Source organism: Pinus tabuliformis, chromosome 6, assembly GCF_031772625.1.
Source record: "Pinus tabuliformis cultivar Carrire ecotype Pingquan chromosome 6, CPIR1, whole genome shotgun sequence".
Classification (NCBI taxonomy): Eukaryota; Viridiplantae; Streptophyta; class Pinopsida; order Pinales; family Pinaceae; genus Pinus; species Pinus tabuliformis.
Window position 1 is genome coordinate 1,442,842,118 of NC_142292.1, and position 24,119 is coordinate 1,442,866,236.

The window sequence follows — 24,119 nt, forward strand, 5'->3', positions numbered from 1 at the left end:
GTATATCCTCCAAGTACAAATCAAGTCCTTCCTTCTTCCTGCGCCTTATTCCCTGGTACTTCTTCCGGCACTTTGTTCCCCGGCACTTCATCCTCCTTCTTTTGGCACTTCTTCTTCTTGCTATGATTCTTGTCTAGAGTTAGACCTTCCTTGAATGAGTCTTCTAGATGAAGTGTTACTCTTCTATCCCTTGCTCAAGTATATCTTTGACCAACCAAGATCCTTCTTGAGAGTATGACTGTTATGTTATTCTGCTGCCCTAGTTTCTCGCACATGTGGAGAGTACCCTTAGTGTATTAGGGTCTTTCTTCCTTCGCTAGAGAGAGAGGCTCCTTCGCTTGTCTTGAGAGACCTTGTGAGTCTAGTGTCAAACCCAAACAACACAAAACTATGGACTGTTTGTCCCTGCAGATTTCTCATCCTCTTCCTCGCACGTGCGACTGTTTCTAGCCCTAGAAACAGTCCTTTACCTTCGCTGTCCCTCCTCCTTTCTTCGCTGCACCTTGTAGACCCTTTACCTCGGCTTCCTTTGTTCCTCCTTGTCTTCTTTGCCTTGAGGATTTCAGAGCTTGAGTAGTACGTTGTATTTGGAGTGGACAGCCTCTATAAATAGAGGACTGTCCCTCCATTTAGGCCGACTTTGAGGGCTGTTTGGATGCTGATTTGTTGAGCAGACTTCGGATCGTTTTCATGGTGGTGTAGCATGCTTGAAGGAGCTTCTTGAAGGTGCCATTGCATAGGATAGGAGTAGACTTGACTTTGCTTGGAGGTTTTCCCTTTGACTTTAATATATATTTGTACACAGTGTAACATGCCCTTAAGGCCTTCAATATTTTCTCTTGACTATTTGACTCACCTATAGCACTTTGATATGTGCTAGACCTACTTCAATGAGCAAGAAACTCATTGACATATATTATAAAAATAATATTTCTTTTCTTGAATAAGTACAAATATCAAAAGTACATTTATGAAGACCGAACCTAGTTACACTTCCTTCAACAAATAGTATCGATCAGGCGCTCATTAAAAAAAAATGTGGTTGGTTTTATTATCAGAGTTGCCATTGTTGTCATGGATAACAACCAATGAATAGCAGTCATGTGGAAGAATTTCCACATTCCAGCATCATCTATATGAGTATGCTGAATTTCTCGCAGCAGTTAAAAGAATTAACAGTCTCAATCAGTGGCATTTTCCCTTGCAGGCATTTATTTTGATGTGGATCAACCCACAATTTCATGTGAGTGAACCCATCCTAAACGACAATTTTGTAGGAGGCATTGAGAGAAGTTTAGTGACATCTCCAAGCATTTAAAGGGAGACCACGTATTTGCAGAGACAATGAGATAAATTATTTGTAGTGTTTCAAAGTGTTGTGCTTACAGTGTAGCGTGATGAAAATTACTTTTCATGTATACACCTAAGTCACCTGACACGAGGATTCGGGACACGTAGGATTCGGGATTCGTGGTGTCGGATTCGGGAAACGCTGACCCCGGAACAAGACACGGTTAGGACACGTTATATATTATTTTATTAAAATATATATATATATATATTTAAAAAATATATATATATATATATCTTAAAAATTAGTTATTAGCATATTTCTTACACAAATTTTAATTAATGATACAAATTTATTGATTTCAAACATAGATCTTCATCTATAGCTATTAGCATGCATAGTACATACAAAATTCAAATAAATGTCAGTGGTACTGGTCACATAAATGAGTTACTAATGAAATTTCCCTGTGCCAAGTGTGCCAAATAATTAGAAAATTTTCAGTACTTTCTGAGCTGTACTGGAGCACTTTGAAACAAACAGTGAAAATTATAATAAGGTTATGCCACTGTCATATTAGATTTATGCACATTGCAGATGTGAGGGGTTTTTATGTTGATTTAAGTTTGATTTTCTCACTGTTATGAAACTAATAGGACAGCTGTAGCAAAATGATGAAGTAGGAAACATTAGGAGATCAAACCCTGGAGGCTCAACCACTAGAAGTCTAGAACCCACTTGCACGAGAACCTAACTTCAATGCTTCTGCAAACCCACCAGGGATCAGCTCAAGAAACAAACATTTGCTGAAGCCTGACAGTGACTGATATGAAAGAAAAGGAAGAAGATAAAGAAAAACAGTCATTGCCAGAGAGCTTTTGCACAACTCCCAGTCTCAGAGTCATTGATGTATATCAGTATTAGCTTCCAATTTGGAAACAGTGGTCTTGTTGGTCTATACAGAAGCAGTGAATGCGAATGAAAACAGCGAACTTAAACCCCTAAAAACGAATCCGAAACCAAAAATCGTTCCAAAAATCGTGACACGTTCCAAATTTTTCTGACACGCTCATGACACGACGTACCCGGATATGACACGACGAGTCATGGAAATATGACACGTGTCAGGACAGAATCGTGTCCGATTCGTCCGATTCGGGATTCGTCCAGGGGTTAGGACGAATCCGGTTTCATAGGTATACACTATAAAGTGTGTCAATATCCAAAGTGAAAATCCACGACATCAAAGTTTTAAGATGCAAGTGACTCATACATCTGTAAACAGGAGTCAAATACCACATAGAAGAAACACTTGAAGACAATCACTGTTTATCCGAGACGTCTGTTTGCAAGAACAGACACAAGCAACACAGTCCTTGTTAGGGCATGATAGACCAGTCCCTGTCAGGGCACAACAACACAATTTCAGGGGTGGAAGAGAAGACATATTTGCACAATAAGCAGTGTAAGTGATAGTAGCAAACACCAGATGTATTGCATTTATTTTTCTTCCTCAATGCTTTTTTGAAACAAAAATATTAAAATCAAGGCAGAAAGATAGACATGGCATGGAAATTGTATGGATTGATCCTGAGAAAACTTTATACAAGTTCCCATTAATGATGGGTTATTATGACATTGGACAGAGACAGTTAAATGCCAGAGGTTTTGTCTTGTGTATGAACAGGCCATTCGACATTAGACAACAGAAAATTTGATGTATGTGCAACTAGACAAGGATATTTTGTTTTTATAACCCTGAGGACAATAAAAAAGGGAGGAAAACAGAGGGTTGAACCCAAAGAGAGATATATTTGTAAAGATAAAAGTCACCAACCTTAAAGTTATGAAACAACAGCAAAGCATAACTTTGAAGCAAAATTACCAGTCTCATATTGGAGACAAGGTTAAAGACTATGAGTTGAATCAAACTTCTAAAATGCTTGCAAGTTGACTCAGGAAATTAAAATAATATTAAAACACACTAAATTTCAATGAAAAATATATTCTTCATTAATATGAAAGTCTGCAATTTCTACATGATGCAAATTTTCAATAATAACTCATTTCAAAGGACAGATGATACTACATAGAACATACAACAAGATGCCACGGAATCTGGACAGGGGACAAGTCTACTTGCTGTCTATTGTGAAATCAGATCAGAAGAACAAGCAAAACGAGTAAACTGACAACAGCCTAACTTCTATAGCAGTGGAAGCTCCCTGCACTAAAGAAATTATTTTTCAATATATGATGTCGATGCGCCCTTCAGGGTGGACTTTTAATTTTATAATGCTTATCTTCTGAGGGCCCAAGGCCAATGATGTTAGTTGTGGACAGTCAAGGTTGGGGATTTAATTTATAATGTCCCATTTTATATGTGGTTTTTAGTAGCTCAAATGAAGGTTCTATTTAATGCTACATATACATAATATAGGCAATTGTTATAACCAAATCAACATATTGTTTTAAAATACTCCCAAGCATACATCCAGAACAAAAGAGGAAAGAGCTGCCTTACTCCTATTTTGCAGAAAAAAAACATATATATTTTTAAATAAGCAATATTTGCATGCCAAGTTTGTATAATTTTGTGTTTTGAAAAACATCAACTTCAATCTTCAAACGAAGACCCCATGGTAACAGGATTCCAAAATAACTTAAGAAACAATCTGAGTTGAATTGACTTGCTATCCTAAAATGAAACTTGCCCATACTTGACGTGAATCAGTGAACAAGTGATGAAATTCAAGAGTCCCCTGAACTCAAAGTCAAAGTTAGTCAAATTTGCTCAATCTCACTAGTCAAATGAATGAAAGCTGAACGCACTTGGTCAAATTTGGTCAAACTTACCAAATAAGAAAAGATAATTATATTAATGTCCAACAAATGACCACAAAAGTAGGTCAATAGGACTTCTAAGTACAATGATGTCAATACAAACAAGAGTAGTGACAAGTTTCCTACATAAAGAACAAGTAGAAACATGAAGTCTATATGTGAGAACATGAAAACACCCTTGGTTCCAGGTGCAGGCAGCTGCAATGGGATGCAGATGTGCAGAGCGAAAGGATCTAGGTACTGGCTCATGATCCACTAGATCTACCTCTCCTGGCATCTGAGGCCAAATGAAGAAACCTCAAGATGATGATGCCCTGAAGATGAGCTAGGGTAGGATCTGGACCCTCTATAGCACTGCTGCCTAGCCACTATAACTCACTGCTGATGTCTAGCCACTAGTTTGTACTAACAAAGGACTATTACAAAATATAAGTGATATTTAAAAACTCATCACAAAGAGAGCACTCTATAAAAATATCAGCAAAGGAAAAAAATGAAGTACTTTAGAAAAAAGTATTAAACAAAAAACTGTTGTATCATGTAATTTAAATCACTATCTACCACCAGTCAAATAAACTGCCCTTGACTACTAGGCTTACAATTTCATTTGCCAATTTCGATGAGTATATATTTATTTTGATGACTAAATAGTGGATTTGTCATGCAATGAAGTTGTCTCTAGAACTTTTCATCAAATTTTGAATATTTTAGATTTTTTTAGTTATGTCATGATTTTCTTTTTTGCTGTCAACTCTTACACTTTGGCTTGCCAATTGCGAATTTGCCAAAACACTCTTTATTTTACAAGACAACAATAAATTGTCGGATGAGATACCAACAATATCACTCTAATGAGCTTAAGGAACCCAGGCCAGAACCCTGCAAAATTAGGCACTTGCAAAGGTTTACATCTCAGATTCCAGAAATGTCATCAAGCCTCACTTGAACTAGACCAATGTTTTCCAAGGTGGTGTACTTATGAATACAAGCATGATAAACACTTAATATCCTCAGACTCCAGAGTAATATTACATGCATTTTCTCCATTTCTCACTTAAAAATGCATTACCATCTCTCATCACTATGCATCACGAGATGGTACAACATCACATGTCAATTTTTGTAGTATCTATAAATCAGATTTTCTTTAGTTCCCATAACTTGAAGTACAAAGAATCATCCAAAAGATGATGCTCTTCTTACAACTAACAATCAACCCTATTAAGACCCTAGATTAATTCTATCTTACCTAAATGATAATATCAGAGGATCAGTAGTGAGAAGACTGAGTGCCTGAAAGCAGTGCATTGGCAACAGATTATGACCTAAATGACTCCTGGTACCATTTAAGATTATGACCTAAATGACTCCTGGTACCATTTAAGAATTAACAAAAATAAAACAGTAACAATAGTACAGGCTGAATCTTCCGCTTGAACCATTCAAAAACTAAAAAAAAATGTAATTCAGAACTCTGTACAACAGCTCAGACAAATATGCACAATAGAGAGCCATACCAGTGACTGCATTGGCAATTTCTTTTTTTAAATCAAGAAGCAAAAATGCACTTCTTTTAAAGTTTAACCATGTTTGAAGTAATGTTTGAATCTATAAAGAATATATTAGGAGAACATGACAGAGAAGGAATGTTCTTCTAAGATTCCACAAAATGCTCACCAAAATCTTATCTAACTTTCAATCTCTTTTCAGGCATTCCCTGTGAGCATCTGGTCTCAGGAAGTCGAGACTTTGCAGCAGATTTTACTTCACAGCATAGCCTCCTCTCTTCACTGTCTGCACCATCTGCATGTTCCCTGCCTATGTTTCTCTCATTTGCCTCTAGTTCATACGATGTTTTCCCTTCTTCCTCTTCCAAATCTCTGTCCTCATCTTTATCCTCAGACTCTACCACAGATGCATTATCCGAGTCTTCCTCATCTGTCTCTGATTCCTCCTCTATTTCTGAGGGTTGAGATGCATCAAACTCCTTTGAATAATCTGAGTCTGAGTCACTAACTTCAAGGTTCAAAAATTCCCAACCACCATCTTTTATAAACTGTTCTCGGTCAACCATAATAGTCTTTAATATTGGTTGCCAATCCAGGTTTGCTATGCTTTCATAATACTTTATGCTCAAAGAATTGAGCCATAACTTGATACCATCAAGTGCTATGAAAGGAATATTACAAATAAGAAAAACTTCCCGCCTGAAGTCTTTGAAAACAATTGCCATATCAAAAGAGTTTTCACCAAGGCGTGCTCTCTCCAGATTCACAATTTCAATCTCACTTAAAGTGATTACCAAAAAAGGTGAGTTTAGCAACTCTATCAAACAATTGCCTGTAGGAAATATAAAAGTATAGGCCTTGAAAGGAACTCCTTGGAATCCAAGCTTCCTCGAAGGTGTATCAAACATTAATTGAAGATCTTTTAAGTGGGATTGTTTCCATAGTTCTGACATTCTCAGGACAAATGTACTGAATTCTGCATTTAATTTATTTTTACTATCCCTCTCTTGCTGTTCTACTTCAACTTCATCCGGATCATACACTGATCTCTTTCCATTACCTGATGTAGCAATAACACCCCTCACCTTAGCATAAAACTGTACATCTTTTGTCTTATTGTTTCCTACCATAACGCAGTTGTGAAGGTGGAAATGTATCAAGGTAATCATTTCCTTGTCTGCTGGCTGAAAGAATGCATGCTTAATATTCTTATATGCAATATCTACTCTCTCTTCCTTCTTCATGGTTGAGTAACGAAAACCAAGCCACTGACCTTCTAATGTTCCAGTCATCTTTCTTCCTCTACCACCAAATGAAGGTCGAATCAATAAATCTGATAATCTGATAGGCTTTGTTTTTGAAAGCTGCATCTTTTCTTGAGATACCGGTATAACTCTTTCAGATTTTATAGATTCTCTTGATGAAACATGGCCCCTCAGAGCTTTAACCAACTGCACGACTTGGTTAACATGCCTTGTATCTTTTGAACGAAATAGATTCCTTTTATATAGATATCATTCAAATTGAACCCGGCCCCAGGTATATTAAAAATAACATGAATACAAGAGCTGCCACCATCTTTTTGGCTTGTGACACTTTTAATAGTGGAAATATGAAATGGGACCATTAAGCCATATATTGGTAGTAAAACTGCCTCATTCTTGTGATCAATTTGAATTATCAAGTCTCTTAAAAAAGGAATGTCTTCCACATTTTTGTAGGCAACCAAATCATAAGTAACCTTAGAAGAACCCTGTCCATCATTTGATCCAGGACCCCCACAGCAAACCTTGTTGCAGTCTCCTCATTCTTCTGCCGAGCAAGTCCAGCTTGATGCTGCCCGTGGACCTCATCTATCATGTCCTGCTTATCAGACCTCAGAATTGTCTTAGAAACACATGGCTCCATTCCATTTGCATCAACTATGGGCTTTGGCAACTCTTCTTCGTGATCATTTGAGAACAGGACATCAGGTAAAGATTTAGAGCACATTGCAGTAGCAATTTCTGGCCCTTTTTCTCTAACAATAACAGTATCAGAGAGCAAGAGAGAGAAGACCTGTGTTTTAGGATTATTGGATTGTAATCGTAAATCACGGAATCCAAGACTGACATTGAAGACCATCCCAACATCCAGAACCTTGTCATTCTTGACATTTAAATTTAAGCCAGATTCTCTGTACTCAATGCCAATCCCAGTTCCTGCAATCTTGGTCAAGTGAGGAAGAAATTCAGGACCATCTTTGTGAACAACTTCAGCAGCAGCTTTATAAGCAGTTGCTGCAGTACTTCCTGGTCGTAGGGAGGTGACTGCTGCTTGATGAGCCTTAAGTAACAACTTATAGGCTTTCTTTTGGACCTTATCAGCTCCAATAATATATGTCCTTGCAATATTGGAACAGTAACCCTTGTAACGTGAACCAATTGAACAGATAATGACTCCTGTCGCATCATAACATAGATGTTCATCATTGCTTTCTGCACCAGGCTTCAGGTCAAACACACCCCCACTTTGGAAAACAGGAGCATAGCAAACGTCCACATTCTCCACCTTCAGTTTCACCTTTGCCATGCTGGGATTCAGAATCACATTCTCTGTATCCTCCATAAGGCTAGAGTGGGTTACCTTCTTTTCCTCATCAATGATCACCTCAAGCTTAGGCCTAACATAATTATTGAGAACCGAAGCACACAAAATCGATGCCCTTTTTATATTTTTTATCTCTGTCTCATCCTTCCGAGCAAACAGCTCTGAAAAGCCACCACCAATGTCAACTAGATGAAATCCTGTATCCTTCAATGCTTCTCCCCACTTTTCCAAAAGTGGTCCTTCTGGAGCCTCTTTTGCAATCCAACCAACAACCGGAGGATCCACAATGCACTGTGTCTTAACTGTTTGGAATATTTCCTGCATCTGGGAACTTCCATCATTATTCTTTGGCTTTATATGGAAAAAGATATCAATACCAAAGGACTTTGAAGAGAGGTTTTTCAAATCTTCAAGCAAGGATGCAATCTCTTGACTACACAAGAAATGAATTCTTCCTTCCATAAACATCATAATGGTCTCTGGAAATTCGTACCCAAGCAGCCAAGTTTGCAGAGCAGATGATTTCAAATACCTGAAGTCCTCACATGTTGGAGGATTGGCCACTGCAATTGCTTCTGCACCTCCCCAAGGCTCCTGTTTGTGGTCTCTCCAATTTGCATAAAATTCTCTTAACCTTTTAATAAAAGCATCCAGATTAATTTCATATCCTTTAGAGTTTTTGCTATTAGCTGTCCTCTTTACATCACCATTCCTGGCCTCTGCCATGACTAGCGATCAGTCACTGCATCCTTAACCCAGTCTTGTGGAATAAGTATCTTTACATGTACCCCAGAAAAATATGAATCATCTGTGATAAACAATAAATCAGAAAACATGAAACCTTAATTAAAGCAAAATTTAGTCTTAAGAAGAAACAATCAGGGTATTGAGTAGCTCACGCAGAGCATTTAAACTTATTAGAAGTGTTAACTGGGGCATCATACAAGCTTTATATGTAGGAAGAAAAGTAAATGCAAAAATATAGAAAATATTCCACATTTAGGGTTAAGGGGACTGGTGCATCATGTCAGAGGTTTCAGCAACAGGTCAGATTGCAGCCCCTTCCAAGGGGGTGAAGGGGAAAAGGCTCATTCAAAAGTGCTAAGTGTTAAGAAATGTAACTAGTTTCGGTCTCCATAATTGCTGTACTCATTTCAATATGTATCCTATGTAACAAACAAGAAAAGAAGAAAGAAAAATAATTAATATTAAAGCATGGGTTTCATGCTCATTATTGATGGTCTTCTAGATAAAAGCATGTTCTTTGTGCTTCTATGGTTTGCTAGGTCTTGGGATTTATTGTCTTGAGTCAATTGAGTCAACATCGTGTTTATAAACCCTTCCGGACAATTTGTAATTGTAAAAAGAATTATTTTTTAGTCTAGAAAGTCCGGGAATCTCCAAGAGTACAAGTCGGCCCTGGGATCCTCAAGTCGGCCTAAAGGAGGGAATTTGACCCCTTGAGAAAGCTATCAAAGGAAACAGTTCGACCTCATTTGGACTCACTTACTCACAAGTTCAATCTATCAAGGAAAGAGTTTGATCTATAGCCGGGAATCTGGATAAAGAAGAGCGAAAGTCTAGGAGAAGTTGGGAGGACGAAATTTGTTGTTTCTGGGCTCTATCTCTCTCACATGTGCGAAAAAGCTAGGATTTCTGCAGCCAGAAAGAGGCCGAAGTTGTGAAGTTGTTGCTAGGGAACAGAATTGCAGGAACAAATTGCTAGATAGAGCGAAATCCTTCTCTTGGCATAGTTAACCTTGGGGAGAGCTGTTTTTCTCCAGGAAGGTCTCAAAAGGAAGATAGATTAGGGTTTCTGCAGCAGTTGCTGGGACGAAGTAGATAGGCCGAAGTTGCAGGTCGAGTAACAGTAACTGGCATGTCAAAGTTGCAAGAAAGAAGCAGTTTGGTACAGAATCAAGGAAGGTATTGAGGAAGGGCCAACTTGGTACTAGGAGAAGGACTTGGTCTAGGGATTGGGTCTTTGTATCTCATTTGAAGCAGATTTTAAGAAGAGAAGAGTTTTCGAATTTTCCCCTTGGAGGGATTTTGCCCTGGCTGAGAGCCTATCTGTGTCCTCTTTCGTTGTTGCAGTTTCTTGATACTGTTTGATGAACAGATCTAACTAAAGAACATAAAGAAGATAAATAAGATTCATAAGCAAGTATCAAGGTTAAGAAAATAAGATATAATAAGCTGCCAGTTTACATTTTCTAACACTAAGATCCCCAAACACATGATAAGAGGGCAGTCTGAGAGGCAGGATTTGCTCAAGGCAGAGCTCTCGGAAGAACCTATTAATCTTTTGCATGAAAGTACAGGAGTCTTTTGCATTTATACACCTATTAACCAACAACAAAGAAACCAAGAACCTCCTCAGAGCACAATCTCTCAGCAAATTCACTTGGAAAGATGTTCAAGATCTGCCAAGTAGGAATTTTGAGCCAACAGTTCAACAGTGATGGAAATGACAGTGAGTGAAGTTTAGGAATTGTCTGTTAACAATGAACATAGATGCAACAAACCTCATTGTAAAATTCAATGTCAAAATCTAAGGTGACAAAATAAGCCTTTTCAGGAGGACTATGGATTTTAAGAAACAGTGAACCATTGCTTCAAAGATGGCTACTGTTCTCACTTAAAAATTCAGATCCAAGGAGATGACAATCTGGATCAGATTTCCAAATCTCCTCAAAGTGTTCCAGGTTCAAAAATACTAACAAGTTACAACGATTAGATCAATCTTGGGAATAGTAACAACACCCAAAAAACAGACTAGTGGGGTAGGCTGGGTTTTCTTGGAGATAAACACACAAGAAGAGCTTGAGATCGACTAATCCAAACAGTGGGTAATTGTATGAAGAGGATATGAGTAGACTATTTGAGAGTCCACTTTCACTGCACACACAGTCATATTGTAGGACAGTTGTCCAAGCATCCAGCTCAAGGAACCTAAGGGCAGGATGCTGGGGGGCAAGGCTACTAGCATTGCTCAACCCTCCCTGGTAAGTAAAATGTTGGAATGACCTTGGAAGTGCAGTCAAGCAAACTGTACTGTCCCCAAGGGATTAATTGGCCCAAGGAACAAAGTAGCCTATCAATCCCCATAGGCTATAGTCTTTGATAAAGGGGAAAACCCCAAAATACCCAATGTTTGGGCAGCAGAGGGCAAGTTTTGGGGCAGCTGGGGCAAAAAGCCCAAAGTTGGGGTTTGCTATGAACCCCACTCAATTAATTAAGGAGGAGAAAGTTAGAAACCCTCCCAAGGAAATCTATAAATACAAGAGAGTTAGAATCATTTGTTCATCATTGGATTGGATTAATTTGTCTCTGTTTCTCATTAAGCCTGAGGCTCTGAGGGTTTTAAGACCCCTTTTCTCCTTTTGACTAGTTTCAGTGGATGTGATCCCACCCTACCTAGTCACCTATCTTTATTTTCTATTTCTGTTCTGGCAAACAGGGAAGTCATCCATCTCAAGAATAGCAAAGGATTCTGTGGGAGATCTGAAGCAAACTAATCGAAATTATCTTGAGGGATGTGAATCTGTTCTGAGGCAAAAGTGACGAATTTCCTGTGCTAAAGGCTGAGACTATGCGAAATTTTCCTGAGGTAGACACGCAATATTCATCCTGAATCAGTACATGATTTTCTGAGTGTAGACGGAGGTCAGTCAAGGAGAAAACGATGACTGCCTGAGAACAATCATAGGGATGTCTATACCCTGTAACAAACCTGAAATTTCCTGAGTTAGTTCAGTGCTCATGAGGCAAGGATTGGGAAGGATTCCTGAAACAGATAGGCCATCTCTGAGGCAGCGTAAGCACTTCTGACTCCTGAGACAGCGAGTTCATTCTGGGGGAGTTCAGTTTCGTCTGAGATAAGTCGGCCCTACCTTGAGTCACCAAAATCACCCCTAAAAGCAGCTTGGTCATATCTGAACCGAGTCGGTGGAGTGTTGGGTTCTGAAGCAGTTTGGAGGGTTTTCATTCTGAGGTGTTTGGAATATCCCTGGAGTAACTGCAGCCCTCATCAGGACAACAACCAGATTATTACATTTGTTTTCTAGTCTATGGATTAGTAAAGAAGGACCTAGAACGAAATTGCAATTGGTATTAATCAGTTGAATCTTGTGTTTAGTATTGGAACTGTAAAATCACTGGATACAGTACTGTACTTAAATTGTATCTCTTGCTGATGGATGGTCAGTTATAATTATTGTGGATTTAGAGATTGTAATGCTTGTTCATTAGTACAGTTATTGTTGATTTCATTGTTGAATAAGGGAAGAAAATTCTGCTGAAACCCTAGTTTCGTTAGAAACCCTAAGGGCAAAATTACCCCAGGGTATTACACAAACAAATTCAAAGATCAAACTTGATGGACAGATAAACAAATACAACATGTCCCCAACAGAAGAGGACAGAGAACAGGGTTGGACCATAGTCCATTTGAGAAGGTAACAAAGTCAAAGAGAGCCCTTTAAGTCAATTATGGAACAGGCCACCAGAGTGTCAGGAAGAAAACAATCCAAATTGAGACGAGAAGAAATACAAGCAGCTTCCTCAGGAGATCTATTCTACTTATAGCTTTTACTTAAAGCCATCCTCTTAACATGGCCATTCCTGGCCTCTGCCATGATAAGAAATCAGTCATGAAATCCTTCACTTAATCTTGTGGAGCATCCTACTTAATCTTGTGGAATAAGTATCTTATCTTGTACCCCAGCAACATATGAATAGCCTGTCATAAACAATAAATCAGATAACATAAGAAATATATAAGGCCTGGGTCTATGCTTGATTGGATAAGGAATCCAAGGAAGACCATAAATCATGTTTCCAAACACTGGAAGGCTCTTGTTCAAGTATTTCCAGTAATAGGCAAGAGATTGAGCTGGAAGATGGGCCGTAATGGACTGTTTAGGATATAGATTACTAGATAGGTCGATTGAAAGAGATCCAGAAGATGGCTTCTTTACCCTTAACCAAATAGTCGATCTGGAACAACTACTATTAGCATCAAGAATGGATAAGTACACAGAGGTTGGATTTGGAAAGAGACAATGCAGACTTAGGGAAATCTTACGTGAACAGTTAAACAGGAGTCAAGTTCATTTGAGGGAAGAAGAAGATGTTATTGCTTGGTCAAAAATTCCAGCACTGGGTAAGTATACAGCTAAGTTGGGCTATAGAGCAATGTTCTTTGATAAGCTACAAGCACCAGATCTGTGGTGGAAGTCACTATCGAAATTGAAGGCACCAAAAAGTACCCAGCGCCCACATATATATGTGGTTACCTATCAAAATTAAAGCCTTGTCTTGATAGGTAATGCAGAGAAGGAGTAAACAGGGGCCTGGAATTTGCATTCTCTGTAGGAAAGATGAAGAAACAATAATCACTTGCTAATCGAATGTGTTTATGAAAAAGAAATATGGACAGACGCTGAGAATTTAACTGGAGGAAAGAATGGCTAGGTAGATGACTCTGTAGAGGACTGTTTAAAATCTTGGGTAAACAGACAGAATTAAAACATTATAAAGCCTTGACAAGTATAATCCTATGATGGGGATGGTTAGCAAAATATTTGCAACTGTTGAGGAAAACTACATTGCCACATTTTAATGCTTTTCTCAAATAAGATCTATATCTTCTAAATGTAAGTTGAAAGTCAAACAAAAGAGGGTTAGACAGATTGAGGATGTAGCTATTGAAAAAACACAGTCCTAGGGTTTCTTTCATGGGGCAAAGCAGGGTCCATCAGAATTCGGCATTGCAGTGGGCATCTTGTACCTTTCTAAAACTCATAAAGTCAGATTTAAAGCAGTTCTAGGAGCAGGGACAAAAAATTATGCTGAGGCAGTGGCTCTTAGATTTTTTTAGAATGCGCCAAAGAAAACATTGTGAGTCAAATTCAGATTTATGGAAATTCGAGATTAATTATAAACTGGATGAAAGGGACATCCCAACTGAAAAACACTACTCTTAGGAGAACAACTTAAAGAAGTGTCAAACTTTTTAAGTCTATCGTTTTTACTCGTATATACAAGTAGCAGCAGTTACAGTGTTTGAAGAAGAAAGATAGTTTTATGACCATTTCCACTCACAGTTTCTAGTTTCTGTAAATTTTCTCAAGGATTTAAGTTATATGGATTCTGTTTAGTAATAATAATTTAGATCTTTACAGCCAACGGAGGGCAGCTCAATTGGCGATCACCGTGTTATGAAGTATTATTTAAATTGTGAGATTCAATGTTCAAAACTCCCCATGCATATTTACCCCACAAACAAAAATAATAATAATTTAGATCTTTATGATAAAAAAAGGGACTTAAAAAATGCTGTAGATAGGCGAAAGACAGTACTTTCTATAGCCATTTAAAAGCTTTAAAAGGCAATACTCTTGACAGTTAAATAGAAGGATAGATGTAGTTCTGTGAAGAATATGACGCGAGGTTTTTGTTGCCCCTTAGCACATGTACATGCAACAAGCATCATTCTGCTAAGAATAGAAATAACTGTATTTTCTTGAGAGGTTTAAAAAAAAAACAGGGCTTGTTCAAAAATGCTTGGGTTTATGGCGGAGAAGACAAAGCGCGGCTAGGGTTCCAACCTGCAAAACCCTAACATCTCTGCAGAAACCCTCGGCGGAGGAAATCACTACAATCGCATCACACTGATCACGCCTTCTAATCGAGGTCATGAGTCATCTGACAAGGGGGAGAGATCCCCTCCTACCGAAACGTAGCGGCAGGCGAAACGAGTTTGCATGAAGCGGCAGCAAGTAACCACAGCGGCCGTGGTAAAGGAATCCCGGTCCTGGGAGCTCAGTGGCAAGCGGGTTTGAGAGGACAGTGCCTACCACGGGCCGCTAAGAAACCAAGATTCGTCATCCCCAATAACAAGTTGGAGGAATACAGGAAGTACATGAAGGACCACGCCCTCATCTGCAAATTTATTGGAGTCTGGCTGATAAAGAAGGACCTGATCAAATGGATCCAACTCAGATGGTAACCAAAGGGCCATATCGACCTCAAACTGGGAGTGAAAGGCTTCTTTACAGTGATATTCTCCAACCTGGAGGAGAAGGAAAGAATTTTTGAGGACGGACCATATTTTTTCAACAACGCGGGAGGCTTGAGGGTCACTTAGAGAACACACCAAGAGATCAAGATTTCAACTTTCTAGGCTGGGTTTGCTGAGAAAGTTGAGAGAGTGATCAGAGTTGCAGCTGAGGGGCAGTGAATACAGAAGCAGAGAGGCAGAAATAGCACCGGGAGGATCAGCACAATAACCGAAGAGAGGGACGCAGAAGCAGCCAAGGGTTCATGCAGAGCCAGCCAGGGCTCACGCAGAGGCAACCAGGAGCTACGCAGTGCCTCAGAGGGCCAGCGTGGGTGACGCAGAGGGCCAAAGGGCTAACGCAGTGCCTCCATAGGCTGACGCAGGCCAAGCCAGAGTGATGTTGGGCTAACGTTGGGCCATAGAGAAGCTGACGTTGGGGTTTCGTGGGGCATATTGGAGCTGTGGAACTACCAGAGTGTTTATCTAGGGTTTCAGCCGAAATATTTGCTTCCGAGTAGAGAGGTACTACTGCAGAGATATTTCTCTGTTGGGTGAGCCGGATTTGGCACCTAAATTGTATTCTGAAACTGCTTAATAAATCAAACCCTCAGATAGCTGCACTGGTTTTCCCGCATTGGATTTTCCGGGGACATTAGTCCAAAAACAACGGTGTCACTTGTGTGCTTGTTTCTATTTCCTTCAGTTAATGATCTGTAATGTGTTGAACATGTACTTGTATTTATTTCCAATATTTACATGGTAAATAACTTGTTAATTAACAAAACAAGTAGGTAGGAATAAATCAGTAAAGTGCATGAAGGATTTCTAACAAGTCAGACTTAGAAATTGCAACATGGTATCAAAGCGTGGTTGCAGATCACAGGAGAACTGAGGACATTAGCCGAGCAAGAGCAGCAACAGCAGAAAACAGTTGTCTCAAGTGACAGAGGTTGTTCCTAGCAGAGTAGCAACAAGGAAGGGATGACGTAGTGCCTGCGTCATCAAGATTGAGCTAAGAAGAGGTTGCGCAGAGGCTGAGGGAGGCAAAGACAGGCTCACGCAAAGCCACATAGAGGCGAGGAGGGCTGACGCAGTTGGCTGAGGAAGCTGATTTGCTGGTGCCGGGATTGCGTAGAGCGTAGGAGCTCTAACCTTCATTTTGTTGGGGTTTAGGAGGCTGTGGGTAAGTTGCAGAGTGGAGCTAGTGGGGTACTGTAGTCAGAACAGTACATGTTAGCTCTGCTACGTTTTGTGACTTTTGATGGATAAAGCAAGTTGGGCAATGCTGATTTTGGTTGCAAAAGAGCTTGCAACTATCGTTCTCCTCCTTCTCCTTCGGTTTCTTCACACCCTCTTAACCTCCGCTGTCTCTGTTTCTCTGCAAAAATCTTCATTCCTCGCCTTTCCCTATTCCCCTGCTTAATTCCTTTTACCCCGTCATTTCTGTTTCCTTCATAAAACTCTTTCATTTCCAATTAAAACCCCGAAACCAGGCAAAGCCCCTATTTAAGCTCCAGTCCCTAAGCGCAAAGCGCAGGTATTTCATAAGACCTAACCATATAACCATGGCGCTCTCGCCCCCATCGCAGCCGTTGATCTGTCGCGATCAGATCTAACAGTCCCCGTCACCACGGCCCGCGTGTTAAACATCGTATACTTTCCTCGTCATCTGACCGTCCATCGCCAGATCAACAGTGGACGCTTCCCCCGATCGCGCGACTTGCGCGCGCGTTAACCCGCAGGGGCGGCGGTTTTAATCTACCACGCGGCGCTTTTTTATTTGATCGTAGCCCGTTATATAGAAACCGCCAAGCCTCTGAAGGCAGTGTGGGGAATACCGCCTGCCTCCCAAAACCGCTCTCCCGCGCATTAATAACCGTGCACCTTCCGCTTGTGATCACCGTCGGATCTGCCACGTCCAGATCCGACGGCCTTCATTGCTCCGTCCGCGTGTCCTCCCGATACTCCCTGTCAATTGATCTCGGCCGTCCGTGTATGTGATCTAACGGCCCACATCTGTTTGACCCTCTTCTACCAAGATTTCCCCTTCCGATAAATCCTCGCCGTTGATCCACGCGATCCAACGGCTGAGCTTTGTCCCCTGCTTGCTCATGCTTCCGCCATGATTCTTAACTCCTTTGACTGTCTAGAGCTCCCGATGGACAACAACGATCAGCCACCCTGTACCTGCACAGTTAATATCTCAGCAACTGCATTCCAAAGACAGAATGGCCAAAGGACAAAAAGTACACTCTCGAGCAATTCAAGCATTTATCAGGCATGGAATTTAATCCATAATTTACTCCAGCTGCCCGAGAAGGACATCAGAATATCAGAAAAGGCCGATTTGTTCATTAAAGCAGGCAGAGTGCAGCAGAGGCCCATTTCAGATTGTAAATGTGGTTGGTGGTCAGTTATGACCCCTCCACGCATAGCCTAGCAAAGCAATTTTTGTATTCAACCTCAATATATATCCAGAAGACAAAATGTAATAGGGTTGATGAATGTTATTTTGTTGTAAGCTTCAACTTCTGGAGACTGTAACTACTGTGATACCTGCAGCATCTGGTCTTCATTTTCAGCTAATGCAAGCTTCTTTTGTTGTTAATTGCTCACTTTCCACTTCTTCTTCTCTGTTCCAAGTTGTGCCTGTTATGCATTTATTCATGTGTTGTTGATGTTTAGCATTAGAGGGGCTGTCATCCCACCTCTGTGTTAGAATTTAGCTGTATCATTGAATTTGTATTCAGGTTTTTGTTGTTTTAATGCCAGAGATATGTCATCCTGTCTGTGTATTAGGAAACAGATTTACAGACCTTTTAACTGGTTGCAGCTGGCCATCACAAGGTCCTATGCATCTGCTGGTGTGATCAGTGTTCTCCGTTATCACATTTTCTTTAAAACTGTGAGTAATTGGTGGTCTAAAGCCTTGTAGTTTGGGGGTGTTCACCCATGTCTGGGGTCAAGCATAGTAGAAGTGGTTATTTGGCTTGAATATGCAGCATTTCATTCATCCACCATTTATCCAACTTTTTGTTGAGTTTGTAATGTTCCCGAGCATCTCTGATATACAACCTAGGAGAGTTTCTTGGGGTGATAACAGTACCTAACAGGGCAAGACCAAGATAGAGGGAGTTGTTGTCGAGGTGGATTTCTAGCCAAGGAATCCAGATCAGTGTTGCAGTTGCACAAACGATTGGAGAGGGGCATCTCAACATTGGCAGAAGGGTTTCCAGGAGGGAAATCGAGGCTCAGAGGAGTCATACCGAGATCTTCCAGGAGGGAAGTAGACGAGCAATGAAATGGCACTACGCGGAGTAAGAGACCAGGACAAACTGGACAGAGCCTCAAACGTTGTAGTCTGGAAGGCCAGAATCTTATCCATACTAGACAGGAATCGTGTCAAGCACTTCGCCTTGAGGACAATAGCTATCACAGTTGACCCAACTGATAACGACAGGTATGAGGATGCAATGGCGACGGCTAAGAGTATCATCCTTGACAGGGTCAAGGATCATATAGTACCACATATTGCCGAGAAGAACACAGCACAAGAGATATGGGAGGCCCTGACCAAGTTGTATCAGCATACTTCCGTGCAGAGGAAGATGCTACTAGAAAATCAACTGCGATCATACCAGATGCAGAAGGGAAAACAGATCAACCCATTCCTTGGTTGATTAAAGGAGATTCAGGATCTGCTGACTTCCATAGGGGCACCGTCGGATCCAGAATTGATGGTAAGAACAGCCTTGAACGCAGTGTCAGAAGACTGGGAGGTGTTGTCCAGATCACACTGGGCAGGGCGACCCTTCCAGATTGGGAGGAAATGTGGGCTGCTCTATTGAAGTTTCTAAGCCTACCAGTTAGAAACCCTCCATGCACTTTACTGATTTATTCCTACCTACTTGTTCTGTTACTTAACAAGTTATTTACAATGTAAATACTAAAAATAAACACTAGTGCATGCTCAACATATTACAGATCATCAACTGAAGGAAACAGAAACAAGCACACACAATGACACCGTTATTTTTGGACCAATGTCCCTAGAAAAACCCAATGCAGGAAAACTCATGCAATTATCTGAGGGTTTTCTTATTAAGCAATTTCAGAGTACAATCTGGGTGCCAAATACAGGTTACCCAACAGAGAATTTCCTTGGCAGTAGTACATCTCAGTCTGAGACAAATGTCCCAGCTGAAACCCCAGATAAACCCTCTGGCAGCTCCTCAACTCCAATCTGCCCCAGAAACCCCAGCGTTTGCCTCTTTGGACTGCGTCAGCCTCTCTCTGCCCAGCGCCAGCCCTGCGTCACCCTCAATGGGCCTGCGTCAACCTCAAGAGGCCCTGCGTCAGCCTTCTGGCCCTCGCATCAACAATGCTGGCCTCTCTGAAATATTGCGCAGCTCTTGGCTTCCTCTACGTGAGCCCTAACTACTACTGCATCACTCTCTCTAGCTCCTGCGCTGATCTCCCAGCACTATCTCTGGCTCTCTATCTCTCTGTACTCAATGCCCCTCGGCTGCAACTCCGATCACTGATTCTATATCTCTTAGCAAACCCCGCTCTAGAGAATAGAATGACTGATCATCTAGTGTACTCTCCAAGTGACCCTCAAGCCTCCTCTTATATTTTTCTCGTTGACATATCAACAGCCGAGATTAAGTCCCTAATCAACGGCTAAGATTAGATCTGGCTTGATCCATGTCTTTTGGACCATTCTAGCACAGTTTTATATTAATCCACATTAATATTTTAATTTCTCTAAGTTTAGACTTAGGGACTCCATTAAAAATATTAATTATTTTAATATCTCCCTAACTGTTTAGAATCTGTCCAAACCCTTTCTGGGTATTGGAGATCTCATGTGCCCTAACCTCTCCACCAAATTTTGTGGCTAGAGCACATCCGATGCTACCCCAAATCAACACTCCCTCTTAGCGAGGATTGTGCTCTAGCAATACTCCTCACTGAGCATTACTCTGATCATCCGGCATCAATCCCTGTGCTGATGTTAGGGCTGCTGCCCACCATCCTCTGCACTGCTGCATCCTGTACTGCTGCCCATGGCCTTGCCACTGCCACTGTTGCATCTGTACTGCAACTCCCTCTACATCCGTGTTACTGCTAGTCCTTTTTCCCAACACTGCATCCGCACTGCAACTCCTCTCATCATGTTGCATCGTGTTGCCCACTGTTGCACTGCAACTCAATTACTGAAAAGCAAGTAACTGATCTCCCAACTCTAACCTCTCTGTTGGGCTAGAGACCCTCCTGATGCTGAAGCTCCCTCTGCCGTTGACAAGTGCTCCCTCTCTAACCTTTGCGATGCTGCAACAACTCCCTGCATCTCGCACCGTTGCACACCTCTTTGTGCCATCCTGCACTGGTGCAACACTCTAGTGTCTCTCGCACTGTTGCAGCCTGCTAGCCTCGCGATGTCCTGGGAATCCTGCACTGTAGCTCTCTCTGTTGCTCCATCCGCATCCATCTCTACCCATACCAGCCAATCCTGCTACTCCTCTTCGGGGCTCCCGTAGCAAGGTCTAATTCAAGAGGCTGAGTACCTCAAGGATCCTGCCCCTCATCTCCTGTAGTCTACCTGACTACAACTCGATGTCTCCCCACTTCCACTCAAATGGTGCATGTGCACTCATGGCACAGTCATTGTCTGTCTCCACTTCATTCTCTGCCCTTGCTAGTGTTGTCTTCGTCTCGAAAGACTCTCCCTTACTCTTCTTCCTTGGACACTGGGTCGCATAATGACCCAGCTCCCCACAGTGGAAGCACTTGATCTTGGAGGGATCCTTCTTCCACTTTTCTTGCTTTCCCTCAAATGCAAGGGCAAAAACTTCCTCCTCTTTGACTCTGATCCCCTTACTGCTGCTTCCCGCCTTTGACTGTCGTCTGATCTCTTCTTGGCGAAGAGCCACCCACATCTCATCCCAAGGTGGAAGTGTCCCTCTGCCCAGTATACTCTGGACAAATACCTCCTAGTCTTCTGAGACTGCATTCAGGGTTGTCCTCACCATCAATTCCTGATCCGGTGTGGCTTCTATGGCAGTCAACTAATCTCGGATCTCATTCAGTCCTCCGAGGAAGGTGTCAATCGGTTCTCCCTTCTTCATCTGATATGACCTCAACTGATTTTCTAGTAACATTCTTCTCTACACATAAGTATGCTAGTACAATTTCTTTAGGGCCTCCAACATCTCGCTTGTCATTTCCTTCTCGACAATGTGTGGTACTACATGGTCCTTGACCCCGTCAAGGATGATGCTCTTGGCCCTCGCCATTGCCTCCTCGTACTTGTCGTTCTCAGCTGGGTCGACTAGGATAGCTATCGTCTTCAAGGCGAAGTGCTTGACATGATTTCTGTCAAGTACGGATAAGATTTTGGCCTTCCAGACAGCCAGGTTTGACGCTCCGTCCAGCCTGTCCTGGCCTCTTACTCCGTGTAGTGCCATGATGCTCTTCTACTTCCCTCCTGGAAGTTCTCGATGAGACTCCCTCTGAGTCTCGATTTCCCTCCTGGAAATCCTTCTGTCGATGTCGAGATGCCCCCTACTCTACTGTTTTGACTACAGTACCTCACCATTTGCACTCTACAACTTTCCCACAGCCTCCTAAACCCCAGCAACCTGAAGATGAGAGCTCCTAGGCTCTGCGCAATCCCGGCACCAGCAACCCGGCCTCCTCAGCGAACTGCGTCAACCCTCCTAGCTTCTGCGTGGCTCTGCGTGAGTCTCCCTTTGCCTCCCTTAGCCTCTACACTGCCTCTTCCTAGCTCACCCTTGATGACGCAAGCACTGCGTCACCCTTCCCTTGTTGCTGCTCTGCTAGAAACAACTTCTGTCACTCGGGACAGTTGTTTTCTGCTGCTATTGCTCCGCTCAGCTGATGTCCTCAGTTCTCCTGTGATCTGCAACCATGCTTTGATACCATGTTGAAGTTTCTAAGTCTACCAGTTAGAAACCCTCCATGCACTTTACTGATTTATTCCTACCTACTTGTTCTGTTACTTAACAAGTTATTTACAATGTAAATACTGAAAATAAACACTAGTGCATGCTCAACATATTACAAATCATCAACTGAAGGAAACAGAAACAAGCACACACAATGACATCGTTATTTTTCGACCAATGTCCTGGGAAAAACCCAATGCAAGAAAACCGGTGCAGCTATCTGAGGGTTTTCTTATTAAGCAATTTCAGAGTACAATCTAGGTGCCAAATTCGGCTTACCCAACAGAGAATTTCCTTGGCAGTAGTACCTCTTAGTCTGAGACAAATGTCCTGGTTGAAACCCCGAATAAACCCTCTGGCAGCTCCTCAACTCCAATCTGCCCCAAAAACCCCAGCGTCTGCCTCTCTGGACTGCATCAGCCTCTCTCTGCCCAGCGCTAGCCCTACGTCACCCTGAATGGGCCTGCGTCAGCCTTCTGGCCCTCGCGTCAGCAACGCTGGCCTCCCTGAAGCACTACGCAACTCTTAGCTGCCTCTGCGTGGCCTTGCGTTAGCCCTCGTTGCTACTGCGTCACTCTCTCTAGCTCCTGCGCTGATCTCCCAGCACTATCTCTGGGTCTCTGTCTCTCTGTACTCAATGCCCCTTAGCTGCAACTCCGATCATTGATTCTATCTCTCTTAGCAAACCCCACTCTAGAGAATAGAATGATTGATCATCTGGTGTACTCTCCAAGTGACCCTCAAGCCTCCTCTTATACTTTTCTCGTTGACATATCAACAGCTGAGATTAAGTCCCTAATCAACGACTAAGATTAGATCTAGCTTGATCCATGTCTTTTGGACCATTCTAGCACAGTTTTATATTAATCCACATTAATATTTTCATTTCCCTAAGTTTAGACTTAAGGACTCCATTAAAAATATTAATTATTTTAATATCTCCCTAACTGTTTAGAATCTGTCCAAACCCTTTCTGGGTATTGGAAATCTCATGTGCCCTAACCTCTCCACCAAATTTCGTGGCTAGAGCACATTTGATGCTACCCCAAATCAACATGCTCTTCGCCAAGAAGAGATCAGAAGGCTGAGCAAGGCAGGAAGCAGTGGCAAGGGGATCAGAATCAAGAAGGAGGAGGAAGATGTTGCCCTAGCATCTGAGGGGAAGTAGGAGAAACTGAAAAAGAAGGACCTCTCCAAGGTCAAATGCTTCCACTTTGGGGAGTTGGTCATTAAGCGACCCTGTGTCCAAGGAAGAAGAGTAAGGGAGAGGCCTCTAAGACCAAGGTAGCGCCAGCAAGGGCAAAGAAGGAAGTGGAGACAGACGATGATTATGCCATGAGTACTCATGTGCCACTTTAAAAGAAATGGGGAGACATCGAGCTGTAGTCAAGAGGACTACAGGCGATGAGGGAAAGGATCCTCGAGGTACCCAGCCTCTTGGATTAGACCTTGCTACGAGAGCCCCGAAGATGAGTCGCAGTACTGGCGATGTCAATAGAGACGGATGCGGATGGAGCAACAGAGGGAGCTACAGTGCAGGATTCCCAGGACAGCGCAAGACTAACAGGCTGCAACAATGTGAGACGCACGGGAGTGTTGCACCAATGCAATGGCACAGAAAGGTGTGCAACGGTGCGAGATGCATGGAGTTGTTGCAGCAACGCAGAGGTCAGAGAGGGAGCACTTGTCAGTGACAGAGGAAGCCTCAGCATCAGGAGTGTTTCTAGCCTGACGGAGATGTCAAAGTTGGGAGATCAGTTACTTACTTCTCAGTAACAGAGTTGCAGTGCAGGAGTTAGCAGTGGTAGTGCTATGGGCAGCACAATGCAACATGATGAGAGGGGTTAGATGCA

General features: G+C 41.9%; 1 protein-coding gene across 5 annotated transcripts in view; it reads right to left on the reverse strand.

The window, feature by feature from the left end:
* The window catches only part of LOC149264033 (FACT complex subunit SPT16-like), a 54,981-nt gene that overhangs the window by 13,860 nt on the left and 17,002 nt on the right, over nucleotides 1-24,119 (reverse strand). For 2 of the 5 annotated variants that reach the window (XR_016259546.1, XM_089427441.1), the window contains exon 2: nucleotides 5,813-9,040. Coding sequence is in view for 2 of the 5 variants with exons in the window: in XM_089427441.1 (XP_089283567.1) it covers nucleotides 5,820-7,013 (1,194 nt within the window). In the remaining 3 variants the exon portion in view is untranslated. Of the gene's footprint in view, nucleotides 1-2,564; nucleotides 2,693-5,812; nucleotides 9,041-24,119 lie in introns of those variants that run through there. The other 3 variants (XR_016259545.1, XR_016259542.1, XM_089427450.1) reach the window with 3 other exon arrangements.